General features: G+C 40.0%; 1 protein-coding gene and 1 non-coding gene across 25 annotated transcripts in view; both read right to left on the bottom strand.

The window, feature by feature from the left end:
* PUM1 (pumilio RNA binding family member 1) overlaps nt 1–17,428 on the bottom strand; it is a 129,690-nt gene that overhangs the window by 7,010 nt on the left and 105,252 nt on the right. For 19 of the 24 annotated variants that reach the window (XM_089897344.1, XM_089897355.1, XM_089897371.1 and 16 more), the window contains 6 exons: nt 13,920–14,187; nt 12,466–12,595; nt 10,490–10,624; nt 6,406–6,543; nt 3,991–4,116; nt 2,677–2,798 (listed from right to left, as the gene is read on the bottom strand). In XM_089897344.1, the coding sequence (XP_089753470.1) occupies nt 2,677–2,798; nt 3,991–4,116; nt 6,406–6,543; nt 10,490–10,624; nt 12,466–12,595; nt 13,920–14,187 (919 nt within the window). The remainder of the gene's footprint in view (nt 1–2,676; nt 2,799–3,990; nt 4,117–6,405; nt 6,544–10,489; nt 10,625–12,465; nt 12,596–13,919; nt 14,188–17,428) is intronic. The other 5 variants (XM_089897349.1, XM_089897324.1, XM_022575031.2 and 2 more) reach the window with 2 other exon arrangements.
* Nucleotides 9,494–9,578, bottom strand: LOC115801848 (small nucleolar RNA SNORD103/SNORD85). Its single transcript, XR_004022211.1, has one exon. It is a non-coding gene; the product is annotated as a small nucleolar RNA SNORD103/SNORD85 (small nucleolar RNA).

Raw genomic sequence — 17,428 nt, 5'->3', positions numbered from 1 at the left:
ACACATTCTTCTGGGTGGAGGACTGAATCCTCAGCAGTGACCTGTCTTCCAAGAAAGTAAGCAGGTAGATCAGCTACCACCACTTGGTAGGATCACTGATCAGGATCCCACTTGGCCAAAGGCTTCCTTCCACCTTAACACACAATCCATATTGTTCCAGTCTTTAAAGCCTATTCTAGCGTTTCTGAAACTGTGGTTCCCAACCCATTTATGGCAGAGGAAATCAACTTAGTGATTTGAGACTCGTTTTTTTTTAATGAAACAGAACAGTGTCAGAATTAATTATGAGCAATATATCCTCAGTTACATATGCATGCACATGCCTATGCACTCAAAGTCAATGAAATATTTACTTTGTATTCCGTATTAACATCCAAAATGTCATAAGGTCACTAATCTGTTTGATTTGTTTCTATTATTTGATTTTCAAATTTACTGGCTCCTTCTTCTGTTATCTCTAATTTACTGTTGAAGCCATACAGTGAATTTTATTTCAGATGTTATATTATTTTTCTACTCTATAATTTCCATGTTATTCTTTCTATAATAAAGCTTCTAATTCTCTACTAACATTTATCTTTTCATTTCATTACAAGCATATTTTCCTTTACATCCTTGAGTATAATTAAAATACTTTATAATACTTTAAAATATAGTATTTTAAATACTAATTACTTCAAAATATAATAACTTTATAAAATGCTTTATAATCCTGCTCTGCTAACTCCAACATCTGGGTGGTATAAAACTATTCATAGGGGTTTTTTCTATTTTTTTCTTTTTTCTTGAGTATAGGCCACATATTCCTGTTATCTAGACATGGCAAATGATGCACCGTATAAACAGTTCTGTCATATTCCTCCTACGAGTGTTACTCCTTCACCCCCCGCCTTTTTTTGTACGCAGTTAACTTGGCTGAACAAAAACTGCAAAATTCTCCCATGCAATAGGCAGCAGATGAAACCTCAGTTCAATTCTTTTAGCCTTAGTTGGGTTGCCTTGAGTTTGTCCTATACAAATGAGGTTCAGGAGGCAACCAGATATTTAGAAAGTTTAAATTTAGGCTTCCTCCTCCTCCCTGGTTCTCTTCCTTTCCAGGATTTCTCCCCTGTCATTTTGTCACTCCCATGGTCATCATTTTGTAACTTTCCTAATTATAGTCAATACCGTATTATAAATTTCAAAGTTGCTAACAGGCTAGATCCTTAATGGTTCTCAACATAAAAATGATAATTATGAAACATAACAGCTAATGCTACTGTAGGAATCATATCACAACATATAAATGTATCAAACCAACACGTTGTACACCTTGAACTTGCACGATGTTACATGTCAATTATATATCTCCCCCTCCCCCAAAAAAGTAGGGGGAGGAGGACGGGGAAATTTCCCCAGTGCAATTAACCTTCTTCCAAGTATCAACAACCTCCCCTACTCCTCTCTGGTTATCTCCCTGCTCTCTAATGTCTTCAGGTAGTTCTGGGCATTTTGTCAACAATTTATTAGTTGTTATCTGTGAGAGGATTGGGCCCAAAGTAGCTACTAGGTCATTATCAGACCACAACTCTATTATAATATTAATACTTAACACTATATCCAAGAGTGAGATATTAAATACACTGAACAAGAAAGTAAATAGGATAGCGACCCCAAAAAAAGAACTAAGAGATTCTGTCCCCTATTTCCCTGATCCCGACAAATGTCCAAAAATAGCAATACAAGGTCTAAGAGATGACCCTGATGTGCTTATTAGGCTGGCTGGCTCTGTGGGTGCTCTTATTTCTTTTCTCTATTTTCCATGCTGTAATGTTATAAGATTTCACAAATTAAAAGTGAACAATTTAAAAACATCAAGGTTGTATGAGTCACACCTGCCTTGCAATTTATTTTAAAAACTAGAGAAGAAAAATATTCCAAAAATACAGAATACTATGTTATGTGTATGATAGGATATACAGACTCTACTCAGAGTATCACACCACTAAGCCGCTGGAGGGCCATTCATTCATTCATTCATTCAGCTGCACCTGGTCTTAGTTGCGGCATGCGGGATCTTTACTTGTGGCATGCGAACTCTTAGTTGCAGCATGTGGGATCTAGTTCCCTGAGCAGGGATCGAACCCGGGCCCCCTGCATTGGGAGCGCAAAGTCTTAGCCACTGGACCACCAGGGAAGCAACAATTTCTTCTCCAACCTCTGCCACTTATAAGTTACCTAAGACATCTTTCACAACCTGGGAATAACTAGTACATTTTATTCTTGGGCTGGTATGATATGAAGACTGAACAGAGATTTTTAAAAATACTAAGGCCTATATATAGATATGGTCACCTGCCCCTTAATTCAGGTATCTAAAAGGAAATTGAGTAAAGAACATTTCACAATTCCAAACAAGTAAGTTACTAAAATACCCAGTTTACCAAAGTACAAAATGTATATGCTTCAGAAACATATTCCCCAAATTTCAAAGTGGCGAACTCTGGGGGAGTGAGGAGCCCACTAAGAGATGTCTTATGTTTCATACTTTGTAGCAGAACTCTTTGACTTTTTTAGCTATGTATACTTTGAGGAAAATAAACATTAAAACAAAAAAAGTATGAAAATTTCTCTAGAGCTGAAATACTATTTAATCATCTCTTCTGGAAAACAGTCTGAGTAATTCAAAGCACATACCTTGCAAATTTGTGCTGACTCAATACAAGTACATTCCCTCGAATTTCTGCTACAATTTTACTTTTATCCTCAGGACGACCATGCTCCAACACATGCTGGATTACATAATTTCCATATTGATCCTATTTGAGAAACAACAAGAGAAAATTTTAAATTTATATATAAACAGGCTCTATGTTACTTAAATCCTTATATCTAATCAACACCCATCTTCCTGTAAGACCATGATGGCTTACCTGAACACTAATGAACACATAAGAATTTTTTAAATGGATAGGTAGTGACAATTTTTCCCTGTCATTACAAAACAGGAACACATTATTACTAGACAATGGAATGTTTCTATATATATATATATTTATGCCCAAAGGTCCTAGTCAGGGTCTTCATAAAGTACTATACACAAAAATGTAGGCCTCTTCTCATTTAAAAAAAAATAAAAAGGAAGAGAAAGTAGGTGGGAATAAAGAGCTATTTTTCTCTCTAACAGAAATATACAAATGGGTCTGTGTGCCTGTCTTTAACAAAGAAAAACTGGAAATACTCACAACACCTAATTAAATAACATTACAAGCACACAATGGAGATACTCATCTAAAGTGAAAGATGCTTTGAAAGAATAAGTGTGTGTGAGCAAGGAATTCCAAAGGCAGAAACATTTATTTGTAAGATGTAAAAAATTAAAAGTGCACATATAATGCTTTTTAAGAAGCGCCTATGCCAAATGTGCCTGCTTCTGGACAGCAGGGTTATGGGTGGTTTCTTCTGTTCTGCTGCTACTTTCTGTACTTTCAATCTTTTCTACAATGAATATTTAATACACTTATAATCTCACATCTCTCACCAAAACAAGCAACAAACACTGCCCAAAAATTGCTTCAGGACAACATACTCTATGTAGAAAGTGTTCAAACAGTATGATATGGGAGGCAATTTTAGTAGAAGCAAGACAAAGTACCAAAGCTAGAAAGAAGAAATCAACTAATCCACTTAGTTCATTTGCAAAGATGAAACTGATAGACTAAATGGCCTGCCTAAGTGGCCACAGCTAGCTTAATCCATGACAGAGTTCTGGCTTTTGACAGCTCTTGGCAGATCTCTTGATGAATCAGAGGCAGATCTCAACTCCAAGGCCAGGGTTCTACTCATTACCCCTATTCATAAAACACGAACCAGGCTGGTGCAAATGAAAACCTGCCCAGAGCTTCAATGGGCATTTTAAAGCACATTAACCTCTTCTGGAACAGATACCTGTGCTAAGAAAACACAAAAGCCCACAGGTGTTTGCAGTTACTCTACTGGCAACTCCACTACCTGTACAAGTTGCTCTGTGTGCTGGTGAAGCTCCTCTAAAATAGGGAGTGTCTGGTCAGGGAGACAGTGCTCCAGGATCCTCTGAATCACTCGGCAGCCATAAGGATGTGTGGACAAAGCAAACACCTAGGGCAGACCAACACAAACAAGAAAGCCAAAAATAACAGTTGCCACTTTCTGTGCTTCAGTATTGTTTACATGCATTATCCCATTAATCTTCCCAATGACCCTGAGAGATAATCATGATTAAAACTGAAGCTCCTAGAAGTTTACATAATGTGCCTACAGTCATATAGGTAGTAAATGACAGAGCCAGGATTTTATTTCCTACTCTGACTCCAAAGCCCAAATTATAAGTATGGCATTTAAGTTCTCTCTACGTACAATAAGGTGAGCATGTATGTGTGAGGATAAACTTATTTCTTAAACCCATTCTAGGAATTCATAGATGTACATAAATTCAGAGCTAAGAAGGATCTTATTGAGAAAAAGCTTATTTAGAAAGGAACAGAGAATTGGTCAAGGTCATAGAAAACACACTTAGTTACGAGTCCACAGTGTCAAAGGATGGGTTTAAAAACAGAAAAAAGAAGGGCTGGGATCAAAGCCTGAATGCTTTCACATAACTACACTGTAATGTTCTGAATTTTAGCTTTATAAAAACGCTAAACACTCACAGTCTGGAACAACTTGACTTACTTCACTCAACATTATGTTTCAAATATTTACTTATAATACTGTGGGCTTCTATCGTTTATTCTGTATATCTGTATAGTATAATGTTGGGAAAATATGTGGTTTGTTTTTTGGAGGGGGTTCCAATCCTCTCCTGATGGACATCTGGTTTATTTAGTCTTTTCCTATTAGGAGAATAATGCTGCTTTAAACATGTCTAAATACATCTCATGGTATACATGACCAAACATTTCATCAGGTATATACCTAGGCCAGGAGTGCTAGATCACAAGAAATATAAATGTTGAACTTTAAAAGATACTAAATTATTTTCCAAAATGGGTCTATTCCCACCAGCAGTGTATCCAGATCTCACATCCCTGCCAGTACATAGTAACCAATGGTAGAAAATGGTCTACGGGACTTCCCTGGGGGTCCAATGGTTAACACTCCACGCTTCCACTGCAGGGGGGCACAGGTTTCAGTCCCTGGTTGGGAAACCGAGATCCCACAAGCCGCGTGGTGCGGCCAAAAAGAAAAAGAGAGAGAGAAAAGAAAGAAAATGGTCTACCATCTGTGGTCTTAGTTTGCATTTTCCTGATTACTAATGGAATTTATTTTTTCATATGTCTACCAGCAATTTGTGTTTCTTCTGTCTATTCAGGCTTTAAGCCCATTTTTGCATTAATTTGTATTGTTCTCCTTGATTTCAGGAGTTCTTTATATATTCTGGTTATCAATTCGTTGGCATTTTCCATCTTGAAAATATTATCTCCCATTCGGTGGCTTAATCCTTTTACTTTCTTGTATATTTCACACACACACAAAAATGTAAAGGTAAACAGATCTACTCTTTTCTTAATTAACTCAGAAAATCCCAATAACCCTCAAGTTAGTGTCTGTAATCTACTTAACCACTGTAGTTTAAGTGAGCAAAACCTAAACAATTCTAAAATCCCATTTCGATCTAGGCTTTAGCAGTACCCATGACTACACCTGAAAATCTATTTGGTATTTCCAATTTTTCCCTTTTCAAAAACAAAAACAATTTCACACACCCAAAAAGATGTATTTTACTCTCTTGTCCCACCTAGCTTAGGAGACTGGGATAAGGTTGTTTTTTGGCAAAAGAAATTAATGATAACAGCCAATTGAGGGGCAATTCTGGAAAAACTAGGGTATGACAAAATATGAACTCTGCTTGGAAGCTAGCACTAAAAGCACACTAGTCCTTACGATATGTAAGTAAATAGGAGAAACTGGAAGCTATCTCTGGTTGCGTGCCACTTAACAGAGTTCAAACCAACCTGATCACTGCCCCACCCAACCCCCCCAAATTAAGAAGCACCTTGTTATTTTAAAGACATAGTGACACATAACCTGTAAGATTAGTTCTGTAAATGACCTAAATTTTAAAACATGATAAAAACTTTTAAATATCAAGATAAACAGTACTTAACCAAAGGAAAAAATTTATTCTTCAAGTATCTGATGACAGTACCTCATCCTGACATGAGCGGATATCTGCATTAATGATGGAGAGAACACCCATGGACAATTAAGGGAAGAACCTTGGGTGCACAGAGCTAGGTACCTGACCCCACTGAATAGGACTACTACTTACTGCAGTCTAAAGTACACTAAGCTCTTTAGAACACTCCACAAACCCCATCCTGTTCTCTGCTCACAATGGAAACATCCATCAACTTGTTTCCCTTATTTCTTTCCTAAGGCACTTACCTGTCCCTTAAACGCATCGATGATAAACTGCAAAGATTGGGGTTGCACACATTCAATGCATTTCTGAACCACGTGATTGCCATTCTGGTCTTTCACACACTTCAGGACATGGCCATCTAGCTCCCGAACCATCTCATTCTATTGGAGACAAGGAAAGGAAGCACCACCAGAATCACAGAGAGCAAACACCTGGACGGTCAACGTTCTCCTCACCAAACACAAAAGCACTGAGCAGGGAATCCGTGACAATTAAAGTGGGACAACTCAGCTGTGACACTCTGACAACCTGATAACAAACGAAGACTGGAGTTTTTTCACATGTTAACAAACTTCCTATAATAATAACCAGTCTTTTTTTTTTTTTTTTGATTCTTTTCTTTTTTTAAAAAAAATTTATTTATTTATTTTTGGCTGCACTGGGTCTTTGTTGTTGCACGGGGGCTTTCTCTAGTTGCAGAGAGAGGGGGCTACTCTTCGTTGCGTGTGTGGGCTTCTCACTGCAGTGGCTTCTTTTGTTGCGGAGCACAGGCTCTAGGCGCACGGGCTTCAGTAGTTGTGGCTCGCGGGCTCTAGAGCTCAGGCTCAGTAGTTGTGGCGCGTGGGCTTAGTTGCTCCACGGCATGTGGGATCTTCCCAGACCAGGGCTCGAACCCGTGTCTCCTGCATTGGCAGGCAGGTTCTTAACCACTGTGCCACCGGGGAAGCCCAATAATAACCAGTCTGAAGAAAGTTCTCTAACTTGCAAAAGACCTGTCTGGGAGTTACCAAAAAAGTGCAGTCATCTTCAAATTATAAACGAGCCGATATCAAATCAACTACACTGTATTAGAGAATTTCACATACAATTCATCATGTTTTCACCATGAGAACCCTGTAAAGTACATACTACTAAAAGTGAGAGTAGTTCATCTAGAGCTTACTCTAGGCTAAGCAGACCTCTAAATGCTTAACACGCTTTGACTCACCATCCGCCTCACAATCCTGTACCGCAGACACTATGACAGAGGAGGAAATCAGGGCACAGACACGTTAGCTGACTTGTTACAGACCACAGACCTAGACTTGCTCCTATTCACACCCAAGCAATCTGATTCCTGTGTGTGGCAAAACAGACCATGTCAGCAAACCACCTGTCAAATATTACCCTGCACACCTTCCTCCACCCATATATGTGAATATATGAAGATACTGAGTCCGAGAGGGGTTAAGTAATGTACTAAAACTACAGACAGTGACTGAATCAGAATTCTAGCCCGGTCTGTGGCTCCAAAATGATCTTCCCACCAGGCCAGACTGACTGCAACGTCAGCTTGAGCAATACTCTCAGTTAATGAAAAGTGTCCAAACTCAGGGAAATACAGAAGGCCAGGGACTTCCCTGGTGGTGCAGTGGTTAAGAATCCGCCTGCCAATGCAGAGGACATGGGTTTGAGCCCTGGTCTGGGAAGATCCCACATGCCGCGGAGCAACTAAGCCCACGCGCCACAACTACTGAGCCTGAGCTCTAGAGCCCGTGAGCCACAACTACCGAAGCCCATGTGCCTAGAGCCCGTGCTCTGAAATGAGAAGCCATTGCAATGAGAAGCCCACACACCGCAAAGAAGAGTAGCTCCCACTCGCCACAATTAGAGAAAGCCCGTGTGCGGCAGTGAAGACCCAATGCAGCCAAAAATAAATAATTTTTTTTAAAAAAAGGCCAGACAATGAGTGACTCTGTGTGTGTGTGTGTGTGTGTAGGTGCGTTGGGATTTTGACTGGATCCCATCCCCACTGTGTGTGTGTGTGTGTGTGTGTGTGTGTGTGTGTGTGTGTGTGTGTGTGTAGGTGTGTTGGGATTTTGATTGGACCCCATCCCCAAACTTGCTGCCTCAGGTCTCAGGCATACTTACGCTGAATACCTGTACCACGGCTGGGCCCTGGTACTTGCTGCCCAATTTCCTTGCTATATACAACCTCTATATATTAGTTCCACTGTGCTGACTCCATATTTATGGTAGAAGACTACAAGCCAGTTTATAATGGTGACATTTGTGAATGCAATGTCTTAAATCCCTGAGATGTTAAACATGTCAAAGCAACTAAACGATTTTCTAATTAAAGAAATTCAAGACTACAACGCCAGGGACTAAACAAGCAAAACACAAGAGACTCAGGAAAGTTTCCTGAAGCAATTAATCAAATGTCAGAAAAGAATAATTTACTACGGAAATATAATTATAGGAATGATAAATAGAGAAGGACGCCTATATAAAGATAAACACAAGGGACACATCTAATAATCAAAATGAAGGGGAGGGGGCTTCCCTGAATATTTTCTTGAGCCCAAAGAGGTAAAAACTCCACTGGAGATGAGTTTATTTCAGCTAAAATACACTTACATCTGGAAAAGAGTAAATTATTCATACCAGGAGCAGTAGTTTAGACCCAGAACAAGAATCACAGAGAAACCAGACCAGGAAAAGATATGCAGGAATAGCAGGTAGAAAGAACAATTGCCAGGGGGAAAGGAAAGGGGGGTAAAAACTACTACAATGTAGCCATTGCATCAGAAAAACAAAAAACAAAAAAACAGTAAAATCTGAAAATCTGGAGACAAAATCAACAATTTATCATAATCCTGGGAGAGGGCAAAGATGGGGAAAATACCTGGGAAACCGTAATTTCCTGCTTGCTTTCAGTAAGCGGGCATTATGGTCAAAAGAGGAAAAAAAGTTCCATATTCAAATCAAACAGGAAAATTAAAGAGGAAAGATTCAGCCATCAAATTTTCATCCCTCAACATCCCAGGGAAAATTAAAACTGACAATGATCTGAACATTAAAAGAAAACAAACTAGTAGCTTCACCCCTGCTTCTAATTACTCACACACAGCACCCCTATTACTGCTGTATCTCCAGTACTGGCACTAAATGAACTCCCAACCTGCCGTGTGTCTCCAACATTCCCTCTGCCTTCACCAGCGTCCTGACATGCCCATCTGAGTCTCACGGCTTAAGGACTTTGGACTCCCCAGCCTTCAATTGCCATTGCTGACACCAGCGCAGCGTTCTGTTGTGTTTTGTTTTGAACTGGAAGTGGTGGGTGCCTCGTCTGGCTCAGAACTTGAGTCCATAACAAAGATTCTCATTACTGAACTTTGTTCTCAGAGAGGGCAAGTGGCTCATCATTGCCAGACCACGGCCATCCCCTCCATCGAGAAGGGCTGAGTGAGTTCAGAGCCCAAAGGCTGAGGGTTCAGATCAGCAGCACCTGAAGGCTCACGGCACTGCCTAGCGCAGACACAGCACGGCACGCCTGCCTGTGGGCTGGTCAGGCTTCCCGGGCCCCGTGGTCTGTGTGGGGCCCGTTGGACCTGCTCCATGACTGCTCTGAGGCCATCGGCCTCTTCACGTGCTTTCTGTGCCAGCTCCCACTCACAGCACCCAAACAGTTCAGATTTCTGTCCCTTTTTTCCTAACTCCTCTGTAGCCCAGACTTCTCCTCCTGCAAAGCCTCCCCTGAAAGCCTCGGGCACGTGCTCTCACGTCTCACCGCTGCTTCCCGTCACCCTACCCCACGTGTGCTCCGTGGGCAGGGCTCAGTCTCGGCCATCTCTGTGCTGATGTCTGGCACACAGTGGGCACCAGGTCAACGCGCCAGGCCAGGCGCTGCCCTGGGCAGGCGCTCATTCAGTAAACAGTGGTGGAATGAATGAATAAGAGGGTGCAAGTGAAGAAAACTGGAAGGTGGGTTGGAAAAAAGTTTTGTCTGTTGAGGTGGTCAGTTCAGGTAGAAGAAAAGGACAACCTTACCTGCTTCAACTCTTGCCAAACAAAAAACCCACCTCTAAAATCACACCTACTAAAGACTAAGGTCTGGTCAAAGGGAAAAGTGTTTGAAACCACTAGTTTTAACACAAGACACTTGATCCACTATAAACTTACAAAATTAATTGCACAGTTCATGCCTGCCATGCACAGAAGGTAGTCACAAGCACCAAAGAAAAACTGTGAAAGAAAACTAAAGACTGACAAACTTACGAGGTTCACTACATGTACCATGAAGAAACATCAAACACCAAGAGAAAAGTTAAAGGGGAAACTTACAATTACCTGCTGGTCTGAGGGAATAAACTCAAGAGCTTTCTGGATAACACGGCAGCCATACATCTGCAGTGCCAGTGACAGGACATGGCCTCGAATCCGTTCAGCCAAAGCCAGCTTCTGTTCAAGGCTGCCAAACTAGACATAATGTGTGGGTGAACACCATTACTTAGGTAGAAAGAAAGAAACCAGAGAAAGCAAAGCATTCATTATTCTGTATCAACCATTGGCATACCTCTTTTAGCCCTGTATTCTATGATAAACTAAACGTTTTATTTAAAAAGCCTTTGTTTCTTCAAACTAGTGGTTATCAGCCTCTGATTATGAGGAACTCTTTAATGTTAAAAAACTTCTCAGATATCCAACTGGAGTGGTTTCACTACTAGTATCTGCTAAACAAATAGGCAATTCCTCAAAGCTGTCCTTAACTCACCAATACTATTAAATATGCCTATATGTCCAAGAGCATTTACATTTATTCTTAAAACAATAGTACACGTGGAAGACATTGTTTATTACGGCTTTAGACAATGTCTGGGGAAGATTCAAGAACTTCTTGCAACAAATCTACATCACTTCAGTTGTCTGAGCCTCATAAGCTGAAAACAAGTTCTTCTTTCATCTCTATGAAGTTTAAGCCAAAGCACACATGCACACTGCTCTGAATATACTGTTCTCCATTACTATAAGAATTGATGATGTCTATTTATACAAGTCAACAGAATAGGGGGAAAGTTAGTAAAATCAAGGGGTATGACAGCACAATGTTAAAACTCTTCCTAGAATGTTTCTCCATCCCTGGCTTTTTATTTTCATTTGAATAGCATGTGAGACTGGAAGAGACTTTATGAATAAGGCTGCCCAACCCACTCATTTTCCATACAAGAGAAATGAAGTCCAGGGACATTCTCTAAGTCAGAGAAGTTCTCTAGCTTGTCCCAAAATCATACTGCTATAACCCACTGTTCATTCAGCCACCCCTAGCTGCATTAACCTCTGGAGCTGGAGATCTCTCTATTTTTATATCTGTGACAAAACGGCAGTAAAACGGCATTCTAAAGTCAAAATTACAAGAGTCGTGTCTAGGCTGATATCTTAATCCGTAGCTGGAGAATTCAGAGTCAAAGAACTTAGGTTTTTATGAGAAAAGCTGGGAAGATAGAGGCTGTGAGTGAGCCATTTTTTTAATCTTCACACAAACCAAACAAAGTAAGATGTAAGAAGTTTACAAATTTCTTTTGTTGGGGGGCAGGTAATGTGCAGAGTTGCAGCATTTTCCCCCTGTACCAGATGTTTCATCTCAATGCTTCACTCCTTTCTGGATTTATAATGGGGTTGTTGATACCAGTACACCACAGCTACAATGATTAGCAAAAAATCCCTGCGTTTCTGACATTTTAGTTTAGAAGAGGAAATAGACATTAATCCAACAATCTCGTTAATCCTTTCCAAGGAAAATGATAACAAGAGTGGACATTATCCACATTAATGAAGGAACAATAAGGAACCAAGGCTGAAGGATCACCCAAGAAGCAGCATTTAACAATCCTCATGACTGTGGTTTATGATGAAAAACACCAGAGTTGGTATTCAAAGGTAATTCTCTAGGAATCCATTTTTTAAAATTCATTTTCAGAACTTTACTGTGGTCCTGCTAAAATTATCTTACAAGGATTTTTCCTCCAAAAATGACATCTTTAGTGAAACTATTTTAGCAATCAGAAATGTTGTGCGGGATCCTAAATGGGGAGAATGGCCCTACAAACACATTTCTAAAATACACTAGCATCACCTGCTTGGGTATCTAAATGATGCACTACTGCTAATGAATTGGAGAAACATTTAAATGTGCCTCAAAAAGACCACTCACGCTTCATTTTGAGGACTGGAATGAAACTGCAATTCTAAAAACAGCTAATGAAAATCAAAATGCTATGGAGGCTGTCTAAAGTCAAAGGACAGAAAGAACAAAGGCTTACTTCAAAGAACTTCTGAATGACGTAATTTCCAAATACATCCACCATAAGCTGGTAAGCGGCCTGGAGGATTTCATTGAAGACAAGCTGGCGCTCAGCTGGTGTGGCACGCTCAAGTTTCAGCTGAATGAATCTGAAGTACATAGTAAAAAGGGCAATCACAGCATTTTAGGAAGACTTGGAAAGTATATAAAGATTAGCTCAATTTATAATGTGTCAGTTCTGAAACTAAATGTATGCGTGTGCGTGTACACAGAGGCACAACAGTGTTACTTAAATAAATCACTTGAGCTCACTTCAAATTGAAGAATTACTGAAAAGGAAAAAAAAGTTATATTGTGAAGTATCCCCTAATTTAACTGAGCTTTTAGGAGTATATTTAAATTTTAGTATACTTCATTACAACAGGACATGTATTTATGTGTGGGATTGAGAGGGAGCTGAAAAGGGGGGGCAGAAAAAAAGAGAAGAGGGTAAAAGGCACAACACAGGGAGAACTCTACCGGACTTTTTCTTTTAGGAACCAGTCCAACATCAATAAACTCAAAGCCTATGGTCCTTATTATAGTCTTTAACTCACATTCATATGAAGCAGTACATATTTATTAATGATGTGGAACAGTTGTCATCTATGTGCAGTCTCTTTCTAAAGTAGTAGCTATTCAGTTTGCCTTTTTTAGCTCAGGTGACTATATCAGAAAAACCATGTTCTTCTCCCAACCTGGCCTTTAGGATCTAAATATGAGAAATCCTTGCCCAGTGGCAAGCTGGCAGAACTTAAAGAGGAGGTAGGTTCTTTGGGAGTTGTTTTGGAGGAACTGTCAGAGAAAGAAAGAGAAAGGGAGAGAGAAGGATGGATGATGTCACCATAAATCTGCTTTTTTCTGAGGACCAGGGTCCCTTTCTGTGAAGTCCATTGGAACAGGGAGTGGTAACCAAAGCTAAATTCTGTGTTTTATAATAGCATCTTCTAACCTCTGTGCAGACTCTCACTTCTACAGAATGGAACAACAAAGAAAAGTGGTGGCACCATCTTACTCCTGAGCCGAGATCCAAATTTGCATTTGAATAGTGTCTCTTTGAGAGCAAGATTCTTAATAGCGATTAAAGTAGCAAAAGTGTACACATGTCTTTGTGTTAGTGTTTCTGTATTTCTTAAACTGCAGACATTCTGGGAGGTTCTCATGAACAAAGGAACACCAGACTAATCTTTCAGAAAGGTAAAAAGGTTTGTTTCAGCATGTGATCCAGATTACTAAATGGCTATTCTCCATCACTTGTATATCTGGTGACTCTCATAGCCACATCCCTCTGAAATAAGTAACAGGAAGCGTACTAAAAAGCAAAGTTTGTTTCAATTATTATATGGCAATTTACTTAATGTATACCTTATCTGAAGCATGGAATTTAAGGCATTAAGATTTCAGTTACCTTAAGTGGCAAAGCCAAGTCCTCACCTGGACCCATGCTGGTCTTGGGAAAACTCCATTATATGCCCAGCAATCTCCCGCAGTTGTAAATTGGGATACCGGTTATTTCGAAAATCTTCCAAAAGCCTGCTCCTGCCAGAGGGCATGACATCAGACATTCCATATCGCAAACGGGAAGAGGAAAATAGGGTGCTGCTGGGGCTGAAGAGGCTGGAGGCACTGCTCGCGCTGCGGTACTTGGCTTCAGCGCCTGGAGCAGCAGAGATGTATCTTCCACTGCCATTTGTGAGTCCTCCTGTTGGTTACAGAACAGGAGAACTCAAGACTCATTCTTAACGAACTTTATTCAAGAGAGGAAAAAGCATCCTATACGTGAAATCCTGCATCACACCTCTGACTTCTTTTCAATTCTGCTGCTTTCGTGTTAAGATTCAATTCTATTAGTGCCACGACTTTCATAAGACAAACTCACCAAGCTGGAAGAAAACTTTTGCACAAAAATTGAGAGGGGAATGCTATTAACCATTGATAGGAGACTGCTAGCAATAATGGAGCAATGGTTAGTATAGCCCTTAGTAAATAAAATGAGGAAAGGTCCTGCTGTGTGAACCAGCACCTGAACACCAGGATCAGAAAAGACAAAATGCACAGAGACTTCAGTGGTTTTCCACTCTGATCTCTGTGGAGATTCCTGCCATCAGTGGATAATCCCCACTCCCATCTGAAACCATCCCTTAAAAAAAAAAAAAAAAATAATCTGTTTTTTTTTTTTAGGGTACCCAGATTAGTCTGTTTTATATAGTGGACCTCCCAAAAAAGCTTTGAAGGCATGGTTTTGCCGCTAAATAGAAGTCTGAAAATCACTAAGGCAACCAAGGCCAAGGATTAGACATAAGGGATAGAAAAAAAGACGTGTGCTTTGAAATGGAAGGTTTTCCAGTTCTTCACCAGGAATGGACAGCATCTAACTCCTTCTACTGGAACAGAGCCTGAAGTGATTGCAGTAGCAACAACTTTCAGGCTACCGATATTGCCGTTTTGACTGCTGACAAGGGAATAATCATTGTGAATCCGAGACACATAAAACAGAGATAAGACTGAAATGCCTATCAAAAGATAAAACAGAATTAAAAAATTATGAGTATATATTTTCAATATATTTTTTTACAATAGAGGGTTTCTTTTTAAACTTTAGATTGTACTATAAAAAGGATGTGAAGCCCTTTTTCTGTTTTTTCCCCCATTCCTACTTTGCAAAGTAGATAAGAAATACCAGTTAAACCACAAAGAGTGTAGGTAAATAACAATTCAGGAGCCATGAGAAAAGTCACCCAACATGAACTGCCTGTTAACTTCTACAGAGCTTTAATGAATGTCTGGTCTGGAGTTTAATGGTAGCTACAAAAAGATACTCAGCTTGGATTTCTCCACAGAATTCCAGGGCCCAGTTTCAAAGGTCGGGGTCTCAATGAAAACAGTGGAACCAAAAGGAAATGGCTCAACATTAAATTTTGTTTAAATAGATAAATAAAAATAAAAGCTACTTGCTGAGCATTTGTCCTATGCCAGGCTCTATGCTAGAAGTATTTCATATCCACTTTCTATCAAATTCTCACTGGCATTATGGAAAGGGAGTTTTTAATTCCCATTTATGTAACAGAAAATTAAGGCCCAAAGAGGTGAAATGCTTGTCCAAAGATACAAAACCCAAAATTATCATGGCCAGAATCTGTCACTGCCCTTACAACTACACGAGACTCATTTTCAGACTCAGTTATATAATTTTCTTGTTCTAAAGCAGCGGTCCCCAACCTTTTTGGCACCAGGGACAGGTTTCGTGGAAGACAATTTTTGCATGGACGGGGCGGCGGGGGGTGGTGGGGGCAGGATGGTTCAGGCGGTAATGCAAGTGATGGGGAGGGATGTGGAGCGGCAGATGCAGCTTCACTCGCTTTGCCCGCCACTCACTTCCTGCTGTGCAGCCCAGTTCCTAACAGGCTGCCAACCCTGTTCTAAAGGACATTGTTTTTCTTGTCAAAATTCCATAATATTTCTTAACCCAAAGGAAAACATTTCTTTAAGGAAAGGAGAAAGGAGGTTTATAAGAAAAGAGAATAGTAGCCATATGGCTGCTCTTTATTCCATTTCAAAAACAATTCTTTCTACCCTGGCTTGAGATAGGGGACAAACAGGCAAAGAGGTGGTAATCAGGTAAGTCAGCAGGTACTGGGAGAGTGTGGTTAAGAAGAAAGAACAGCATGAACATACAAAGTTTTGAAAACAACTTAAAGGTTAAGAACCTGGTCACTAACAAAGGCACTTAGGGAAAAGTAACATATCAACAGAGAAACAATCAAACTCTTAAAAGGCCTGACAAACATCCAAATAAACATGCAAGGTAGGAGACAACAGCATTCTGCCTATGGAATGTGTATCTCTGTAAATAAACTCTCTTTCACTTAAAAAGAATAAACATGGAAGGTGGCCAGGTCCATGATGACAAGGCTGAATGACAGGAACCAACCCTGAGCACTGCCCTACCCCTAAACTTCCAGTTATACGAGCCAACAAATGAACTTATTGTTTAAGCCACTATTAGATGGATTTTCTGTTACTGTGGCCAAAAGCATACTGACTAATCCATAACATAAAGGGCTGGAGTGACTACTGGGTAGATTTATACACCTGCCCTGAAGTTTTGATTTTTGGCTTTGGTGTCTTTGGAAGCCAGACAGGATACACAGACACACATATACACACACAGCTTTTATTATTGAGAAAGGAAGTATACAAATCTGAAAAAGAAAATAAATTTCTCCAGGTACTATATTATAAATGGCAAACTAACAGTCAACACGAATATTTTGCTCAGGCCAAATAATTTTCTTTAAACATTAAACCAACGGTTAAAGTAAATTTTTGCTTAAAAATGTGGTTTTCTGGTTGTTTTTCAAAAGGTACCTGGCAAATAGTAGACCATCATTATTTGTGGACTGCAGCTCCTTTATATGGGGAATATGCAGAAAGGTGTTTTCCAGTTCACTATAGTTTACACACCTACATGTGCTAATACCCAAATTACTATCCCCTGGAGATGGCCCTTGAAAGTGTTTGAATTTTAACCCCATTTTCAAAGGAACATTTCAAGCAGGCTCTTTAAGCCTCCTAGTGATTTCACAAAGTTTTTCTATAATATTTTGACAGTAGTGGATTTCACAGAGCTCTGTCCTATGACAACATTTCCACAGAAATCAAAGGCTTAAATGTTTTGTGTATGTGCAGGTTTCCCACTCCACATGTAAAGAGCCTCACCATTCCACCCTAACAACAAGCAAAAAGCTGAAAAATCAACAATTCTTCTTAGATCCACGAGAGAGAGGAAGACAGAGCAAACGACTGTCCCCAAGACTGGAGAGACAGACATACAGGTCACCACAGCTAACCAGACCAGGGACTCAAGTGGACACCACTGCCTGAACCAGTACCAGACTAGGAAAACCTGAACTGTAACTGACAAATTAAGAGGCTCAGTGTGG

This window comes from Delphinapterus leucas, chromosome 1, assembly GCF_059928025.1.
Source record: "Delphinapterus leucas isolate spDelLeu-1000000601 "Yukka" chromosome 1, BTC_Dleu_Yukka2, whole genome shotgun sequence".
Classification (NCBI taxonomy): domain Eukaryota; kingdom Metazoa; phylum Chordata; class Mammalia; order Artiodactyla; family Monodontidae; genus Delphinapterus; species Delphinapterus leucas.
The sequence above is the reverse complement of the archived record's forward strand: the minus strand, read 5'-3'. Positions and strand labels throughout refer to the sequence as shown.